This window comes from Haliotis rufescens, unplaced genomic scaffold, assembly GCF_023055435.1.
Source record: "Haliotis rufescens isolate VD_foot unplaced genomic scaffold, xgHalRufe1.0.p SCAF_4, whole genome shotgun sequence".
NCBI lineage: Eukaryota > Metazoa > Mollusca > Gastropoda > Lepetellida > Haliotidae > Haliotis > Haliotis rufescens.
The window spans coordinates 43,273,455-43,295,020 of record NW_025964112.1 but is presented as its reverse complement, the minus strand read 5'-3'; the positions used below and the strand labels follow the sequence as shown (position 1 = coordinate 43,295,020).

The 21,566-nt window shown below is 40.1% G+C and overlaps 2 protein-coding genes across 3 annotated transcripts in view; one reads left to right on the top strand and one right to left on the bottom strand.

Annotated features, from left to right (window-relative positions):
- Positions 1–201: 201 nt before the first annotated feature.
- LOC124135926 overlaps positions 202–21,566 on the bottom strand; it is a 33,348-nt gene continuing 11,983 nt past the window's right edge. The window contains exons 1-2 of one of the 2 annotated variants that reach the window (XM_046501618.2): positions 5,004–5,130; positions 202–4,602 (exon numbers count right to left, since the gene is read on the bottom strand). In XM_046501618.2, coding sequence (XP_046357574.2) covers positions 2,839–4,323 — 1,485 coding nt within the window. In that variant the 5' untranslated portion in view covers positions 4,324–4,602; positions 5,004–5,130 and the 3' untranslated portion in view covers positions 202–2,838. Of the gene's footprint in view, positions 4,603–5,003; positions 5,131–21,566 lie in introns of those variants that run through there. The other variant, XM_046501619.2, reaches the window with a different exon arrangement.
- Positions 12,316–21,566, top strand: part of LOC124135925 (proton-associated sugar transporter A-like) — a 34,381-nt gene continuing 25,130 nt past the window's right edge. The window contains exon 1 of the mRNA XM_046501617.2: positions 12,316–12,931. The gene's annotated coding sequence lies outside the window, so the exon portion shown is untranslated. The remainder of the gene's footprint in view (positions 12,932–21,566) is intronic.

Below are 21,566 nucleotides of genomic sequence, written 5' to 3'. Positions count from 1 at the left end.
GTAAAAAACAATTTCATCTTGACATTACCGTCTACCCCTGTCAAATCAATCTTTTAATAATCCAACGTTATAAGTTACCCTGTATATTATCACGGTGACCAAGATCGCCTCACTAGTCTGCCATGGGGATCGACTTAGACCCGCATGTCAGGCAGTGAATAGCAATGGTCAGGATAGAAAAAATAATACAAACAAGTGGCGTGTAATCTAAAACTCACAGTTTATTTATTTAGGCAATCAAACTCAAGTAGGGGTTACAACAACAGGTATGTAGGACCCGATAGATAAAGATGGAGTTGACAAACTCACAACTAAATAGGCTGTGCTAATCAATCTCACCGGACGCTAGACGAGACAATGGATATGCTAACGTCTACGTCTGACAGGAATTCACACCTTGAGACATTGAGCTGTGACCAATTAACATAAGCTCTTAATTGGACCAATTTGCTGGGACTCAAAAGGACGGGATAATTACCTCTAAGGGATAATAGGTGGATTTAAAAGAACTACAACGCTTTAAGCGTAAATAAGGATTTTACCCAAAATATCTTCCCAAAGTACTGTAAGATACAAATAGCTAGTTCTATGAACTTACAAGTACAAATAACCCTATAATAAAATGTAAGAGCAAGCAGAATAGTCTACGAACTTACAAAAAGGGTATAATAAGGGGTAAAATAAGCAAATGTGGGTATGACAAAGTTATCCAAACATTTACAGTTCAGAGAAAGTTCAAGATCTCACCAAATCCCGTCAAGGAGTCCTAGGTCAGTCCAGCAGTAACACAGCAGTGAGCAGCCAGCAGCGTGACCTGAGTCCGCCGAGACGTTACTGATTTACTTAAGATTTGAGTCGGCCTTTAAAATAAAGAGCCCCTAATTGACCATCACTAATTGTCCACTTAATTAATTGATTAACCAATGGGAGATAAGCCTAATTACGTTGGCTTAAAGCTAAACAACCCTGTCTTGTTAATGAGAGTGTGTTTTCTAGAACACGGTTTTTGTAATATAACTAAAATTATATTATGAGTATATACACATATGAACTATGAGCGTATAGGTCATAAAAAGTTCTATACACTGATATAAAATATACAACAATAAATATTCAAATGAAATTGGTAGGGACAATAAACAGCGAATACACATGGGCAAAATATGTGTTCAGTGACCCAAAATCATGAATTACATAAAAAGTTGAAAAGTGACAATAAAAGCATATACATACGAAGGTAGAGAATACAATTCTCTTTCAAACTGTACAATTACATATGATATTGACTGGGAAAATTGAATGAGAAATGACGCTAATTAGCACCGCGTCACAATATCCATATGAACGATGTATATTCATTTGTAAAATGTTCACAGTTTGACATGTTACAGATCATTGGCTAAAGTTTTAAGATTTTGTATCTATAGATTACCCACTTAATTAAGGTCAGATTTTGAGTAAACCGATGTTACGGTTAAAGGTGACATTATATTTTTCGAATGAAATTTAATTTAAACGTTGGTCGCTATGCATTAATTTCTGTACTCTCTGATGTAAATAGCTCAGTGTGTTTATGTATCTAGTAATATATAAACTTGGCGTGATATATGTTTAGCAATTGGATGAAAACTGTGAGGTATTACCCTTAAATGTTAACACGCAATGACGTTCAATTTATACAAAATAGAAAAATAATTGACTTGTTTGATAGTATTTGATACTAGCATAATCTCTTTATATAAAACTGAGCTATTTTTGATCTCTCGTGTCTCATAGGCCAACCGGCCGGGTGGTATATTATATATTTTGTCTTGTACTTTGAATGTACGTATTTTATACTGCGTGACACGCAAATAAAATATCTTATCTATCTTATCTATCTATCTATCATGCCACGTACTTGGTGTGATGGAGGGTTACAGCTTGTTCGATAAGTCCATCGTGCACCAGTACGATAGATTGACTACTTTCAAAAGGTATTGTATTTTATACACTTTATTTTTCTTCATTATATTTTTAAAAATTATAATGAATAATAAATACAACAACTCGAGTCTCGGAATTACGGAGTATACGAGTATCTCGGAAATGAATTGTTCTAGGCCCTCCGCCAAACGCATCCTTTATTATCTCGAGAAAAAAGTTCCTCTTCGCCGTTGGTTGTTCTTTAACTGTAACCCAAAAGGGTTAAAAGAGCAAGTTTAATGACTGCTTTCTGGTGTTTGCTCATGTTCGCTAAGATAAACAGCAGGGTGGACTCAAGAATTTTTTGCAATGTTCTAAAACTACAAGTGGCATCGTCACATCTCATAGATCGACCCATCCGTGTAAGCGATCGTTCGTGATCGAAAGGTGAATTAAAAGAAGGATTCTTCAAGGATCATTTGGATAAAACGCGTCAAGATGTTTCATGTTTCATATACGAATATTTCGTACATTAGTTTGATACAGTCGGAATCATAAAATCAACTCTGCTTTTAGTAGAGATTACTTTTGAAAAAGAAAGTTTCTTTTCGCTATTACACAGAAATTATCGAAGCTGATTGGTGAGTTAAAGTAGAATGTCGTCAATGACGTCATCGATTGTTTAATCGACGTTAGGTCATCAGAAGAATATTTTGACTAACGGTTTTTCTCAAAGCGCCTTTGTTATTTTCTATTTTCATGGTAAGTCTATTCGGGGATGTACTACACTACTAACCCCGGCCATACTTACTGGTCTAAGAAGATGAGGTTTAACTGACGCCCGTTTGACAATGCGATCGCAGCCGCACGACTGTCGTAAGTCTGCGTTAAAGTATAAGAGCTTCGAAAGCACACAATACACATTCCTAAAGATTATTGCCTTGTTTTCAAGAGTTGGAAAACATGTACACAACGGTCTTTCTGAGTAAGATAAACTCTATCTTGGCCGTCGATGTGCACCGCCCTTATCCGCTTGACAGATGATGACAGGATGTCTGCTACGAAGTCACCATTGCTGTCTAGCATCAGTACCAAGTTAGCGTTCCTGTCCACGACAACGACGTCGCCGTTGTTGTTGCTGCTGACACCGACTGGCTGATGGAACCGTCTCCCACTAACTGTGGTCTTCTGAGCTTTCACGCACCCTTCTTGTGTGAGGAAGGTCAAGGTTTTCGTTCCGCAGTCAGAGACAATAATAGTGTGATGTTCAATGGTACTGAGAAAAAACGGGTACTTCAACAACGTCGTTTCACAGTTTTGTACAGTTAGCAATATTTCACCTGAAGTGTTAATGATATCAACGCATCCTTCCGCTCCAGCCACAAGTTGCTCGGAACCAAGACTGGCTAAACCATGATATTTCTTTGACACAGAAATTGTCTTTTTCCGTTTCAGATGTGGGGTAACACTGATCACATGGATAGCTTTCTCATCAGGAACAGCTACAGCGATTATCAAATCGTGGAGTACAGTGACATTCCATGGCGGACTATCAAGCCGCATGGAATCGTACACAAGTGTTCCAATCGAGAAGAAGGATTTCAGTCTTCTGTTGGCGTAGTCAGACACAACAACCACGTTCATGTCTTTGATTTTCAGCGCAACGATACCATGTATAAAGGGGACACGAGAATCCCCTGCTATTTTAGTATCAATTATATCTAGCAAAATGGTTCCTGGTTGTAGTCCCGGGCTCTGCCTCTCCTCGTAGGTAAGGAAAACACTGTCAGCATCGCCAAGATCCATTTCCGGGTACCGAGATCGTTGAGGACAAAACTCGACATCCACAACTTGACAGAAGACAGGGGGTGTTAGGTACAAATCGCTAAGTCGACTTTGTTTAAAGGTTTTGTAAGCTTCACATTTGTCATGTATATCGCCAGATTTGAAACCCTTTGTTTCAATTAGCAGCATTAGCTCTTCATTCCTCGCCTGGTATATTTTTTCTGAGTCAATACTTCTAATCAGCCGCCCACATTCTCTATTCCTCACTTCGTTCAATAGTTCCAAAACACTCGCTATTTTGTCAATGTCACCAATTGAGTGGTGATATTGTGTGGCATCCTGCTCAGACTGATCTATCCTTGAAGTTAAACCATGAAGCATGTTCTTCTTGTTTGATAACTTCTCCGCTATAAGTCTGTCCTCAGATCGCAGTTGCTCCCTACATCCTTCCAGCATGACTTTAAGACGGGGCGCCATGGCTGATAGTAAAACAACGCTGATACAGCCCATGTGTTGTTCAGTGTGACACGCGGAACAGAGTGAACAGATACATGTTTCACAATACAGAAGCTCACCTTTCTTATGTAGGGCACACTGGCGAAACGAGGCAAGATTCAGGTTCACGTAAGCCATTGTCACGAGCACCTGGTGTCGTCACTGATTTTCAGTGGTCTTCATATAGTTTTCAGCCCTATTTTGCCTTTAATTTCAGTTGAGACTGTTTCGGCGGACGATCAGGTTGCTCTGTGGCATTGTCGTTACATTTTTACATGTTTGGTTCCTATACGGTGTTGAGTTCCACAATCCTAAATTTCTTAGTTCTTGTATCCTTAGTTCTGATTTCCCTCTTATTCCCTTAAGTTAAACATCAGGACTTTGAACACTTGATTTTTGGTGTCTTTGCTTGTCCTCCTGTAAACAAAAGAACATGGTATCAGCCAATGTTCGTGGAACTGAACTGTGGGTCAATGATCTTTGAGTGAGTGAGTGAGTGAGTGAGTATGGTTTTACGCCGTTTTTAGCAATATTCCAGCAATATCACGGCGGGGGACACCAGAAATGGGCTTCACACATTGTACCCATGTCGGGAATCGAACCCGGGTCTTCGGCGTGACGAGCGAACGCTTTATCCACTAGGCTACCCGACCGCCCCCAATGATCTTTGACCTTTGATCAAAGACATTTAGAAATTGGGTACAGAGAGACACAGGGGTAGAAGCATCGGAAGATTGTGTCAAAAGTATACAGAAGTCGAAATCCTTATGTCTCCGGAGAAGACGTATCTCTTGCTCGGCTATTCTAGAGCTGCTTACCTGTATACGAGGGACAATGACTGTAGTCATGTACTGCTTGTGCAATCTCGTAGACTGTGCGCAACGTGTTTTCTCCCGCTGAATCTAGGAAGTAACTTTGGCCAATGAAACCCGTGTTGCAAATACATACAATCTTATCTTATCTTGTGTTATATGTGTCAAATTGTCTTCCTCGTCTGGCCTCTACATTCATCCACACCCCAGTACCCAACCCCAACTACCCCCCCCCCCCCCCCCCCCACACACACACACACAGTGCTTCAAAACTTACTATTACTTACTTTTCCTTACTTATAAGCCACATATCTTCACTTGTACACAGCAGACGTTCAACATTATGTTATCTTATATAATTGGCACATCGTTTTTAGTTACAACAAAATCAGTTAATGCGTTATCGTCTGCGTTTCTAGTTTGTTTACGTGACGCTGTCCCATGGAAGAATCGAGTACTGCTGTGCGGCGTCTGGCAATAAAGAAACACTAATTCATTTGCCAATTGGTGAGGGCTGGGTGCTACAGGTCGTGCAGGACTTACATTCATTTTTCGCGAACACCTGGTGTCATCACTGATTATCAGTGATCCATTCATATACATTTCATGGCTTTCTTGCCTTTTACGCCGAATGGAATCTGTTTCAGCGGATAATCAAGACAACTTATGTATTTACACCTGTAGGTGAGAAACCCAGTTGAGATTATCTGGTATCAAACATATATGTCAGATCGAATTCCAGGTCATTGCTTCATGGTGATAACCTAAGGTCAGACTACTTCCTGATTTGAATTTCATTGATAAGTGCTTCGACTGAATTCACCTACTTGAAGCGTTGAAACTTTATGGTTTTAGAGCGTTTAATACATCTTCTTGGATCTTGTTAAGTTTGCCTTATCAATATCGCCTTGATAATCAACAGATATGGCTGAAACTGTTTTGCGGTGTAAGTGTCACTCATGGTCGTTGTTATGTACGTATTAATGCGCCATTGCGATCATGAGAATAGACAAAATATGCATCAAGTCGATGCTTAACTGATGCAGTTTTAGGAATGTGTAAATATAAATTGTCAATGCAAGAGAATAACAAGTCTTGATTTTCTGACCGTGAAGGTCAAATAACTGTGGAAATTACATGATTTGTTTGTTTGTTGTTTAACGTCGCACTCAGCAATATCCCAGCTATATGACGGCGGTCTGTAAATAATAAATTCTGGACCAGACAATCCAGTGATTGACATCATGAGCATCGATCTATGCAATTTGGATACGATGACATGCATCAACCAAGTCAGCTAGCCTGACCACCCGACCCCGTTAGTCACCGCTAACGACAAGCTTAGTCACTTTCTACGGCAAGCATGGGCTGCGATCTTCACGGGTGGCTGACCTGTGTGTGTGTGGGGGGGGGGGGGGGGGGGGGCGGCTACTTTACTTTTCTGGACCCAATACCTGTTTTACAGTGCTTGACCTCCTGACATTAAGACATTAAAATGTGTCTTAAAGGGGGTCTGTGTTCAGGCTATGTCAAGCCATTGCTATGAGGACCATGTTGGAACCATAGACACCGTCTCTTGGTAACCGTCTCTTGGTAATTCACGTAATTGTGAACTGTTCTGATATACATAATAAAGTTGGAGTAAACGGATAACCGATGTGATGTTTGAAAATAACTCCATCAAATTTGCTAGGACTGCCGATATTCCCGAGCCTAGTCTTCTCAAAATACACTGCACTGACAGTTATTGCATATACGTATTCATGTATAATAGTGATAAAATGACATTTAAATAATGTGTTAACAACAGTCAGAAATAATGACATAATGAGTTTATAAAATTACTTTGGGAGGACGCAATTGTCGCTCATACTGTACTTTACATCGTAGGGGTGGTCGGGTAGCCTAGTGGTTAAAGCGTTCGCACGTCACGCCGAAGACCCGGGTTCGATTCCCAACACGGGTACAATGTGTGAACCCCATTTCTGGGATTTCCCCCGCCGCGATATTGCTGGAATATTGCTAAAAACGGCGTAAAACCATAGTCACTCACTCACTCACTTTAAGTATGTTAACTAAATGGTACCATCAAAGGCCTCTACAACAACGGAGAAAATAATCTATGGTTAAATATATGGTTTAATCCAGTAGTACCAACACAGCATGGCATTTAACACTACCCTGGCACGTACTATGACACCATGTCTGTCGCGCCAGAACATAACAGTGGTCATCCTCTTTTCTTTAGAACAAAACGTTGCTTCAGTTTATCTGGGATAATACCGTTTTAATACTGCTGAAATGGCGTCTGCATTAGATGGTGATATTCTCTCTGGGTGTTATTGAAGCACCAGGGGCGGTGGGGTAGCCTAGTGTTTAAAGCGTTGGCTAATCACGCAGAAGACCCGGGGTAAATTTTTCTGGTGTCCGCCCCCGTGATATTGCTGAAATACTCACCAACTCACTAACTACTGAAGCACCAAGGTGTAAATTATAGTTTGTGTACATGAAACAGATGCGGATAAAACCGATCGTAATGTATTTAACCAACTGTAAAGGAAACATCACTCTAATGCAGTCGGTGCCGAATGCAATTTACTGGTATCAAATCTACGTCATAAACATAAATTGAAAACACAATAAAAATTATCCTTATCTCCTAAATATCGCACGCAAATGCAATCGGTGTCAAATGGGATATAAAGGTATCAAATCTACGTCGTTCGAAACATCGAAATTGAAAACACAGTATGCTTATGTCCTAATATCGCACGCTAATGGGGTCAGTGTCAATGGGATTTATTCTTAACGCATTTACGTTCGAGACATATAAATTGCAAACACATATGCTTACCTCCAGAAGATGGCACATAAATGCAGTCGACGTCGAATTGGATTTACAGGTATCAAATTTACGTTCGAAACATCTCAATTGAAAACACAATATGCGTATCTCCTACATTTACAATACTTATCAAAATAAGACCCCCAAAATGACGAAAATTCGCGAAACACACGCTTACTTATGTTAAGGGTTTGGGCATGTATACTATGTAATCCCCCCCCCATAAAATAACGCTGCCGCCCCCGAACCGATCTTCTTCCATGACACAACGATTGACGTAACGTTCACCTCGACGTCGGTAAACTCGAATCCGTCCATCGCTGTGGCTGAGGTGAACAGTGAATAGAACTTGTCCCCACTGCATGGCCGTCCAACGGAGACGTTGTCTGCACCACTTTAGACGTGCTTGACGGTGGTTTCCTGTCAAAATGGGACGTCTGGCGGGTCTTCTGTCGACAATCCCTGCACATCTGAGGCGACGACGTACGGTTTGTGAAGATATTCGTCGAAGGCCAGGGATGCTTCTTGTAGTCACTGTTGGAATCGATTTCGTAGGTGTATTGTTCGAATCCAGTTGTCTTGTCGATTATTGGTTACGCGTAGCCTGCCACTCCGAGGATGGTCTCTGACTGCATTCGTCTGTTGCCAACGTTGTCATAAATACCAAATGGTGTTTCTGTGGACGTTAAATTGTCTTACAACATCACGTTGACTCGATCCTCCTTCAAGCATACCAATGGCTCGCAGACGTGGCATTTCGTAATGTTGAATAATTGGTAATTTTGTCTTCTGAGTGGTTGTTGTCTGTAGCAGTTGCGTTTTTGTGACTTGATTCCATACATGTAATACAATATTGAAAACCAAACTTTACTTGTTTGAAAAATACACTGAAAATATTGATGTCACAGGAACTTTTGTTGTTGAGTATACTAGTAAAAACAAACGTCCCTTCGATCGCGAACGAGATGAGTGCATATTTCCTTTTGTTTAATATTGTATATTCCAAGGCGCTGACAACTGTAAGAATTTTGGACATAGTCAAAAGTAGCCAGTAGTAGTAAAACAAATCTGGGTCAATTAGACTTGATGAGGTTGCACTTATTGGTTATTGACAAGGAGGACTTGAAATAATGATAGGCGTATGGGATCAATATGACCCACGTATGTGCTGGTGAATAATTGTGAGGGTCATAAGTACTACACGGCCGAATCAATGTACTGTTCTATGAGGATAACGACGTCAATGGACAGCAAAGGAAAACACACCTTTAACTATATTCGTGTCATTTAACATGATTTTCTCTTCTGATTATTTGTTTACGATATTTTTCCTTCAGTGAGTGAGTCGTGTTTTACGCCGTTATTAGCATTATTATAGCATGTATAGGATATAAACTTTGGCTTCACATGTACATATACCTATGTTGGGAATCTAACCAGGTGTTTTGGTGGCTAATCAACGCTTTTACCAGAAAGGTACCCCAGCATCCTCGCTTAACATCAGTGTATCAATACAAAACAGGTTCAGTTACCATGTGATCAATGAAAGTGGTATATTTCGGCGAATTTCACTTAAATTCAATGCATTTGAATCAATTCATTTATCTTCATTGATAACCCGAATATGACAAAGTATTCTGTTGTGTAGTTGGTGGTAAATAAAAGCCTCGGGTCCATACCTTTCTATATTCCTAAGAAAGATCGTCTTAAAGCAGAGTCGATTGTCCGATCCCGACTATATCATGAACATGTGTTAATGAATCACTTTCAAATGGTGATGACACCAGGTGTTCGCGAAACACACCGTGTGTTCAGATCATGGCGATTTGTTAATGTCTTTGTGTAGGGTCAGTGACACATGCAAAGATTTTCATGAACATGTGTTAATGAATCACTTTCAAATAGTGATGACACCAGGTGTTCGCGAAGAACATCGTGTGTTCAGGTCATGGCGATTTGTTAATGTCTTAGTGTAGGGTCATTGATACATACAAAGATTCTGGTCTCTTTGTTTATGGAGCTTTATGTGGCGTTATTTCAAATAGATATACATCAACAATACTGATTCAGTGTCCGAAATGAAAATATGCTTAAACTTTAAACCAGTGTTCATCTATGCATTGTAGTTGCGAACATACTAGCCATATTACACAATATGATGAAATCGCCGTTATGCAAAGAATTTGGTGTACTGAGAGACAAGCATATAGTGCAATCTACACTACTGTCTCGCACGATATTTAAATCCTTAAATCGATCAGTTTCGATATTTCTGTGGTCATTTATCCGCAATTAATACATAATTAATCAAATTGGCGTTCGTAGATTCGTACCATATTTGCACAGGTAGGGTTTTGAGTTCTACGTTCTACGTATGCGACACTATCATGACATATTTAAATGTTTTTTAAATAGCAACATATTCTATTTCATGAACATTTAAACTGTGAAATCAATAACAGGATGATGTACTGACTGAATCGACTGGCTTTATTTTGATCAAACTCATAACAATTTTACATGTATCCTGTGGGATACATTTAACATCATGGTGTAAATAGATTTAACACCATGGTGTGAATAGAGTTAACATCATGACGTGAATACATTAAACATCATGGTGTGAATACATTTAACATCATGGTGTGAATAATTTAAAACCACGGTGTGAATACATTTAACATCGTGGTGTGAATAAAGTTAACATCATGATGTGAATACATTTAACATCGTGGTGTGAATACATTTAACATCATGGTGTGAATACATTCAACATCATGGTATGAATAGATTTAACACCATGGTGTGAATACATTTATCATCATGGTGTGAATAAAGTTAACATAATGATGTAAATACATTTAACACCATGATGTGAATACATTTAACATCATGGTGTGAATGCTAAACAAGGTGACCGAGGCCTTTGACTGGGGGTAATGGGCTGTGGAATAGCCAAGTAGATATAGACTCGCTTGTCATAAGGAAGACTCGAGTTGTAGTGTCTCATACGTTCGGAGTCAATTTGATGTAACTGAGTGTGGTATCCGTGTTAACCTGAGGCATGGTATCTGGTGGGCACGTCACATGCACGTGGCTATATAACTCCAATAACCTTCAGTGCGACCTTAAACTCATTTCACCATCACCCATCCTTGCCCCATTTTTGCGATGTGACAATCTGTAACTTGTGTACTGTTAAACATACAGACACTTATATCACCCCATCTGTCAAAACCGTTCTGCCCTTTTACCTGAGAAGAACTATGGTAAATTATAAGTGACCTTTTCCATATTCATTAGAAATCTCTGTTAAAAGCAGAGTCCATTGTATGATTCTGACTATATCATGAGCACATGAATCACTATCAAATAGTGATGATTCAAAATGGTCGAGAAAAAGGTCAGTGTATCCTGCCCCACCGGTGGCATCCGTTACAAACACATGCAAAGACAAGCCAATTGCTCAGCGTTGCTGTAACCAGATTTGGACATTCTGATAACTAAACGTAAATACTATATCCGATGAGGCGAGATCATACGTATAAACGTAAACTATATCTATATATAGCGTAAGATTGGGTTTTACGCCGTTTTCACCAATATCACAACGAACAGGACATGTTTGTACGAATTGTGTCCCATGTGAGGAATCGAACCCAAGCCTTTGGTGTGGCGAGCGAGCGCTTAAACCACTAGGTTTTTAAACTGTGAATAAAGAAACCCACACACTTGGAAGGTCCCTTGTCGTTCGTTGGAATCGGAGTTGTAAAAGAATCCATATCTATTCCTTCATCTAAATGATGCACTCAAAGTAACAACGTCAAATATCAACTTTGGTAGAGTTTGGCGATAATTATATTACGAGACAAAAATGGAAAATCTATATGTGTAATTTATATAACATAAGTAATACTGAACTTCATGAGCAGATATTATGAGGGAATTTTACGCATAACTAGTAATCAGGACTAATTGCCACCCCTTCCCATGCCTAGATTGCGCATACACTAAGCCATGTTTACGCTCGGCATGTCTTAATGGCTATTGGCAGCCAGGTGAACCCCTCACCCACCCTCGCCCTTCTCTTCTGCCCCCTGTCCTCGTGCCTGTCCCACCGCCTGCTAATCTCACAAACATCGTCATTGCTACCTGCCTGATTTAATCTTCAATCTCATCATCAGGGATAAATTGCTTCCGATCCGCTGCTTTCTATGAATTATGGGTCTAACTCCCCCAACAACAGATGAAATATGACAGTATTCCACATAAAGCATTTCAAGTCGTCTGCTCGACGTGTGCGATTTGGCGCGCTTTCTCTCACCTCCAAGTCAGCCCAACTGATCAATCAAACCACAGGCTCAATGAAAGCTTTGATTCGATTCTCAGCTCGTCGCTATCAAAGCGAGAGGATAATTATGTCTGTCGTAAGGCAGGGGTTTATCAATAAAACAATCTGTTCCTTGGCGTGAAGAGTGTAGAGGACCGTCCACGTCCACAGCTTGCCCCGCCGACCTGGGCAGCACGACGTCGTGCAGACCGATGACAACATAGCCCGTGCCTAATGAAGTGTTCCCGGACTCTCCATCGACAGGAAGACAAGCAGTGGAATTATTCATAGAACAGAATCGCTTTAAAGAGGAACCTATTAAGGTTCGTGTGGATTAGAGCGACACATTCGCAGGAGGAGTCTCATCTGAGGGTGGATCTCTCAGAGGGTACCATCAGATAGAGGCGGGACACTGAGAAAGTTTACACTGACACACACAACCGGACAGGAATCAACCAATTTGTTTTCGAAAACAATCGCGACTCATTTTAAATAACCGATCTTTTTTTCAAGACTCAATATATAGTCGGAAAAGATTGTCACTTAGGACTTCTGTCTCAGCCGAGGACGAGTACTGTTAAGGATCATCACAGCAAGTGTCACAGACTGTGATACCGTTTTGTAATCAATGGGAGATATACCACACTTTTATATACAAAGAACTCACGTGTATTACACGCAACAGATCGATATGGAGGTGGCAGGCCAGCAGTAACTGTCGAAGCAGGAATTACAGTCTGTCACAGTCTGGCTATTCTGGTAAGTTTACCCACGTCACTTCTTTGACCATTGTGTCGTTCATATTACTAACCATTAAATGTGGAAGTATAGATAATACGAAACTCGGTTTGTCATTAATGCAAATGAATTATAAATGACGTTGAGCGGCAGGTACATCGGCAATTATTGATTGTCCTTATGTATGTATACAGCGTGATGAATTAAACTAATTTGTACCGATGAAATTTCAAACCACAGTCGTTATGTTCGCCATGTATATATTGTTTGTCTTTTAAATGGTTTTGCAAATATCCTGAAAATATACACAATAACAGTGTTGGGGTGTTTCTGCGCCTATAGCCTGGTCCCATGGTACTGAAATATTTGGCAGATTTTCGTCAACCGATACACAGTTTAACATGGTGTTATAAAAACGTATCGGTGTATTGTATAATAAATAGACATGACCTGGCCATCAGTTCCTTTACATGACATGACATGGGTAAAATCAGAAATGCAATATTCTAATGTTAGAACAGAGAAAATTAGGTAGCAAGTTGTGTGGGTGGCTCGTAATGCCGGTAGAGCAGGACATGCGTGTCCTTTTCTCAAACACCTTGTGTCATCACTGAGATTCAGTGATCTGTTCAGAGCATTTTCATCGCTACGTTGCCTTTTAAGCCCAATGTCATCTGGTTGGTAGATGATCAAGACTGGTTGTTCTTTGGCGTTGACGTTATATATTTTTAAGAAGCCCCCTCACATCAGATTATTAAACATATGATGTTTCCGAACACTTTGTGGCATATAACCAAAGAAAGAGTATACATCACTGCATCATGCATACCATATATCACTGCATCGATAAAATATATAACGTGACCACGTGCATGTTTGTCAACACATTGAGGCTGATATATATCATGGCATATATCACTGCCTTTAACGTAGTATATATCACTATTTTACGTATAGCATTACAGTGAATATGGAATCGAAGAATCCAAGTACATAATCTGATGTCGTTACTTTCTAGATCAATAGATTCTTTTCATGAGATTCATAAACACATGCTTATGAAGTCGGAATCGTACAATGGACTGTGCTTTAAGCAGAGACTTCATGGGGAGAGTCGTGCTATTTTAATGCAAATTGTGTGAGTGACGGGTGCTACCGGTAGAGCAGGACGACGACATGCTTACCCTTTTCGCGAACACCTGTGTCATCACTGATTTTCAGTGATCTGTTCACAGTATTTTCATCGCTATGCCTTTTAAGCCCAGTATTATCTGTTTTTGGAAGATGATCAACACTTGTTATTCTCTGTCGTTGACGTTTTATATTTATGATTATGAAAAGGGTTTTGTCTCTTTTATTTACACATTTATAACGTAGTAATACCATATTTCCTAATATGATTAATAATTTTGTATGATGGACTGTCATTCAAAACTGTTGGTTATATTTGTCTCTATAAAAACACGTTGCATTGTTTCTTGGATTATATTCTCGTGCCTATACTACTCAAAAAGGGTTAAGGACCACCGATTCTTTCAATTTACTATTAATAGTTAACCTATCATGCCATGACAGGTTAACTATAGTAATATGAAAGAATCGAGTCGTCCTTAATATTTACCAGTAGCATATATATGTTTGCAGTACACATCTTGTGGTTAACGATGAGGACAATTTCAATCAGAACCCGAATGAACACTTGTGGATAACTACCACAATACAAAATGATGATAGTGCCCTGTGTTCTTGGGCCATGAATACTAGTGCATATACACGCTGAAACATAAAAACAGGAAGCTGCTACATTCAATGCATCACTCCTGTTGCCAAGATCGATCGATTCATTTCCTAAAACTCCAACCTGGAAGAAATAAACTATTCTTTTTCTTCATTGAAGATTACCATGTAAAATCGTCGTTATCATATGCATTAATTAGATGTCTACTAACTTCTATGTAAGCGCCTTAAAAACGTTTCATTTACTAGTCTATATGTTTATTCAGATGGTATAACTATTTCGTTTTGGAATTGTAAATACAGGTCAAGAATACTCAGAAAGTCGAGACAAAATCCATTCTTGTTATCATAGTACATGTTTTCATGCTTACGTCAACTGGCATTCAGTTATCTAAAAAATATGCTGACTATGTAAGACAAAATCGAAAATTTTGTCAGCCAAACTTAGCTGCCTGACTGACATTTTTTGGTTGTCTCGGACGGCGGGCAATAATTTTCATACACCTCTATACACAGATCCAGAGAATGAGAGATATCGAGAGTGAAAATCTTCGAGATATGTCGTTCTTGTTATGTCTCCCCTTTGTTAGTGCTTACCGGCCACTGTCATATCCCCGGATGGTAAGGGGCGGTCGGGTTGCCTAGTGGTTAAAGCGTTCGCTCGTCACGCCGAAGACCCGGGTTCGATTCCCGACATGGGTACAATGTGTGAAGCCCATTTCTGGTGTCCCCCGCCATGATATTGCTGGAATATTGCTAAAAGCGGCGTAAAACCATACTCACTGACACAGTTTTCGGTGTTAAACAATATACTTCGTACCATACTATATAGAGGGATAAGTACTTTGTGATATAGAATATAATATATCAGCTATTGAAACTAAAGGATACATTATATAGACAAACCGTTCGAGATTCTCTTATGGGCCAGTGAGTACTAATAGCATAATACCTTTAAGTGTCGTTTTAGAAGATGTAGTATCAGTAAGGACAGCCCTAACTCATTTGATTAAAGGAGTTGGAATTAATAAGTTAAGTTTAACCTCGCTAATATCATATCTTTCTCATCTTTGGAATAGCATATGTCCCCTTTCTCATCCTAGGAATATTATATCTCCTCGCCAACATATTGTACTCCCAAAATAGAAAAGTGCACATGTTGACATTTGATGCAAATATTCTGCTTCCCTACTTCAGATGTTTACGTTAATGAGATAAAGGCTTTAAGGTGATGACAAGGTACTAAATACCTTTACTGCCACGGGTGTCATTCCACACAGGCTCCTAGAAATAAGACGATGGCACCTTCCATACTTTAACATTGACTTACGAGAGTCGAGACGCTGAGATCGTGCTGTGGCTCTGGGCGTGATATTATATCAAACGTCATCTAATAAGCTTTGTGTTAAATAAAGAGAAACATGCAGTCTCGAAGTAGCTCGCGTCTTCTAAATTTAATTCTTAAAATAAAACTCTGTAAGCCTCACTTTGAAGCGTCCCCTTTGATAGCGGAAAATCAAAACAGCTTCAGTGCTCATTAGATACAAGATAGCTTCTTCTAACCTTTCAATCAATCACAATATGGCAGCAAAGGAGCTCACATTCTGTCTAAGAGGGCATTTAGCTTAAAGGGAAAACACCTTTTGTGATACCATTAGCACCCAATAGAAGATCTGGATAAGACGCTTAGAGAACAGAGCGCGAGACAATCAGCCTGGAAGCAAGTCATAGTGTGAACATCACAATGCATCAAACGGGAGTCCACCTTTTGTCGGTGACAGACACAAAACACAGCAAAGGTGAATGTTTCTCAGTCTTGAAGAATTGGTCGACATGTCTAATAAGCTCGTGTATACAAAGTAGTAATGATTAGCCTCCAACCGAAATAGATTTTGCTCCTTGAGTGATGACTTATCTAGCAGTACTGTGCAAAAAAGATAGTGTATTCTCAGTTGGTCATCCACTTCCAGATCCACTTCCAGATCCACTACCACATCCACATCCACTTCCACATCCACATCCACATCCACATCCACAACCACATCCACTTCCATATCCACTTCCACATATCAAGAGGTAGACAAGGTTCCGTTTTAGGAGCCGTCTTGTTTTCATCCACTTCCACATCCACATCCACATCCACATCCACTTCCACTTCCACATCCAAATCCACTTCCACATCCACATCCAAATCCACTTCCACATCCACATCCACATCCACATCCACTTCCACTTCCACATCCAAATCCACTTCCACATCCACTTCCACATCCACATCCACATCCACATCCACATCCACATCCACTTCCACTTCCACATCCAAATCCACTTCCACATCCACTTCCACATCCACTTCCACATCCACATCCACTTCCACATCCACATCCACTTCCACATCCACATCCACATCCACATCCACATCCACATCCACATATCAAGAGGTAGACAAGGTTCCGTTTTAGGCGCCCTCTTGTTTTCATAGATACGGCATTAGCGATACACTAAACTGCCGGGCAAAAGATAATATACACTTGAAAATTGGATTTGACCCAGAAAGTACAAACGTTATCAAACCGTTACTAGGCTGAAAACAGTCGCCAGAAACTGCAAACGTAAGGTCCAAATCACAACAATGATACCCGAATCAAATATATCACCATTGAATACCATTTCTTGCTTTGTTTCATTTATGTGGATGTGTACTTTTGTCCGACATCGAGATTTCTACCCACAGTAAGCTGTCATTTTAGGAAATAACTGAAAAACTTAAACTCTAGATACATGAAATTGTTCCATGGACTACTCAAAGCTGAAACATGTAGAGGACATCATCAATGCAATCTGAATTTTGGCTTGTATCTGACAAGCTATTCTATGTATATTTATTCCAAAAATGGCGCAAACTTATTATATATATTCATATTTCCTTGTGCGGGTTATTAATTTAGGAACAAATCAGTTGGATGGTTTGAAATTTTCTTGCATGCCGACAGTTCGGCGAGTAGAACTCTGGAAGAAAGTGTTGATAATGCTTTAAGTACGTGTCCCCTCGTGTCACCATAGACATGCCCGTCCATGCCATTACCGGACATCCAATATGCATAAGTCACCAGTAATTGTGTAATTAGGGACAACTACTGGATTAATATACATCATCTTATCGAGTTGGCTGAGTGGGATAACATGGCATAAACAATCTTGAAGGAACTGGCAATTGGCTCAGCCTCTTTACCTCACATGATTGAGATAAAAATTGTTTTATACTCGGGGGCATATGTGGCCCAGTCTTCTAAAGCGCCGCAGAGTTACGTCCCTTAGGTGTGCTAGGAACCAATGATGGCTCGAATCCCAGATTTAGCCTGATCGTTTCAATGTTTGATCGACACCATAGACTTTGGAGAATCCATGGGTTTCAGCAAAGTGGTAAACATCTTAAATCTGCATCATTTCGGATTTACACCTCACATCAAGCTGACACACCGTGATAGGACTACAATACAGTTCAAAGCGGCGTTAAATCAAACTCACTATTTCATATAATACGCCTGTGAATGTTCAGATATGGAATCAAAGCAGATTGTAATCGCTTATGGAAACACTTTTGTTTGTACTGTCATACTAGAATTATGTCGATTACGAAAAACGATCACCTTCCACGTTTTTGATTATTTAACAAGTATGCCTGACACGACGCTCTGCACGGGGTCAGGTAAGAACCCCTCCTACGCCCTTCCTTCTCAACGGGAAGTTTTGTCGAAATAAGAATTACATTGTATCCGGAATGCTTGCTTCATCGCTAAAACAAGGAATGGTATAACTCAATCGATGTTGTCCCATTCCTATCAATTACACTGTTATCGAGCTGCCCTACTGGTAATTGTTTACGAGGTAGTTTTATTGTCATCGAAACAAGCCTTTGCCTCGTTTTTTAGCTGTATTTCTCCGCCGTGATCTAATCCAGCTTATGGAAAGGAGAAAAACGTGGATTTGAAATCTTTAAGCAAACATGAACGAGTCGTAAATATTGAAATGCAATAGTTTATCGTGGGTATAAGTAACGTGTGTCAGCCACACAGGCATTAAATAAGGAGATTGAGAGAGAGAGAGAGAGAGAGAGAGGGGGGGGGGGGGGAGAGAGGGGAGTTAGTGAGATTTATAAAAAAATAATCATCTTACGGAATGATAGTATTGTTTCTTGCGTCCGACAGATACCTAGGTAGAAAATTATTGTTTGTCATATTTACAGTCGTTTGATACCGGGCTTATTACAAATGTATGACTCAATACAGTTCATTGTTTTAATACAGTTCATTGTTTTGTTTGCATAGGAATTATAAAATGATCTTGTCTTTAAATAATGGGACAATCGGTTATCATCAATACTGTGTTCAGCTGGAGGACGAAGAAAAACAAAGCTAGAGTCCAGGTCAGATAGTTACAGGTGGAACATAAACATGACATACTTCGGAGTAGGGGTGAAGGGTTTAGTGTGTATGTTTGTGTAAGGTGTGTTTGTTTTGAAAGGTAGGGGTGGGGATGGGTGGGTGTGGGTAGGGGTCGATACTCTTACATACCTTATAAAGGGAGGTCATATTGTTTGAGTTTATTCAGGAAGGCTCGGGTTATGATACAACCAGAAAAATACTTATCTACATTAACATCAAGAACCCTTCGATGTCCATCTATTCAACTTTGGCTTGGATTGTTAGATCTCATGATAAATGAAGGAAGAAAAATGTCCACTGAAAAGTCGAAGAGGCTGTGCCCCTTATGTCATTCAGCTATAGAAAATGAAATTCATTTTACTTTTGTATGCCCTTGTTATTGTGATCTAAGAAGACCGTTTATACCAGAACGCTATCTGTCAAATTATTCTGTACCTGCTTTTATTTTTCTCCTTTCTTCAAAAGATGATGCTGTTATATCAAAACTGGCTATATATGTTAAAATGCAATTTCCCTTTAGAAACAGTGAGTGAGTGAGTATGGTTTTACGCCGTTTTTAGCATTATTCCAGCAATATCACGGCGGGGGACACCACAAATGGACTTCACACAATGTACCCATGTCGGGAATTGTACCCGGGTCTTCGGCGTGACGAGCGAACGCTTTAACCACTAGGCTACCCGACCGCCCCCCTTCAGAAACAAATTGTTAAACATGAGTATATATCCAAATATGTAAACTACTTATTTGTAACTCTCTTGTATATGGGCCGGAGGCCTTACATGCAGTAAATAGCTTTGACTTGACTTTGATACACCTTCATAAACTAAGGAAGGACGGGTTGTTATACTATACCATGAAGGAAATACAATACTCTCCATTTGTAATTTCGCTAATACAAAAGGAACAACATTTTTTTAAAACCAAGGCACCCAACATCCACATTCCCGCGGCCGACAAACACACAGACACACACATATGCACGCACAAATACACATACACGTACACGCGCACAAACACGCACGGACACAGAATCCTCCATTTGTCCCCTTCTAATAGACTGGCGGTCCCCGGAGTCATCCCGACCCTCTAAGCAAGCGTCACGAGCCTGCTATGCAAGAGCAACTTGAGTTCCTGAGTTACCACAGACAGATTATAACCGACCGTCCTCCTAATTCAGTGCATAGAGATGGACGTGAATCAACCACGTTCGTTGTCAAGTGAAAGACACAGTAATATAACACGACATCCGTAGGCCAAGTCATTGATGTAATCTCAAGACCCAATACGTACATGTAGCCATACAGAAATATCTAGTCACAGTGACCGCGGACTTACAGCGCTTCAAATATGCCCAGCTAAATCTAGGAGCACTGTCAATTAGGTAACGTGCTACAACGCAGTGGAAAGACAACCCTCCCACCACACAGACTGTTTGGTGGTCATTACGCGTTTCAATATCTGATATATGGGCTTGCTGAACCATTGAGTAAGTTGTGCCTAGTGCTTAGACACTAATGGATGGATGGGAATTTTCATGTGTTCGGGTTTCAGTCTCAAGATTCTGTTTGATTTTGGCCAATGAATCAGACTGGCGAAATCTTGTCTCTAACACATGATATATTGAAATCTTTTAACACACGTCATGCGCCGCTTAGGCAAATTGGCTGTCCCAGCAAATTTGATTCAAGTCGTTAAAAAACTACTATTTGTCATCCAAAACTTGCTAAAACAAGCTATATCTCCTCAAAATGCTTTGCAGACCTTTTGACGCCATCCGTTACCACGACGCCACAATCAAATGACATCACTAATCGCACTGTCACTGAAGCTGGTAAGCCGTTATTTTTTTCTCTCAGGACACTGGTTATTACCCCAGTAAGTCTCCTTATCACATAGGGCAACATCTTTCCAAGGCAAGAGTGTCCACTAGCTTATATCAAAGCCCGGTTTCCACCCTTGCCATGTCAAGCCTACTTTTCTGTTCTAAAATATAAATGGACATTATCGCACATATCTATAGTCCAATCAGAGAACGTTTTACAAAATCAACAACCGGGTTCCGAAAACGTGGTGGCTGCCACAACATGAAACGTCGAATCTGATATGCCACTTCTTCTGGCATGGTGGTGATCTCTCCGAAGCCATTCGAGCAGCGATCTGATTGGATAGTTTTCATCACAAGGGACACAACTCTACTGGGTAGCGCCACCATTGAGCCGAGAAAAGTAGGCTTGAATACACTAATGGAACTAGGCTTTGACATAAGCTAGTGGACCCTCTGAGTCGGAAATATGACAGGACACTAATGCCTAGATCTATGCTAAAAATTGGCAACAGACTATCGAAGTGATAAACGTCTGCGACATGCACTTCGGGCTCTCGTCCCACATCAAGCTCCCACGTCGTAATATGACGTTAATCTCATTCCCGTGATATGGCGATAATCTCACTCACCGTGATATGACGTTAAG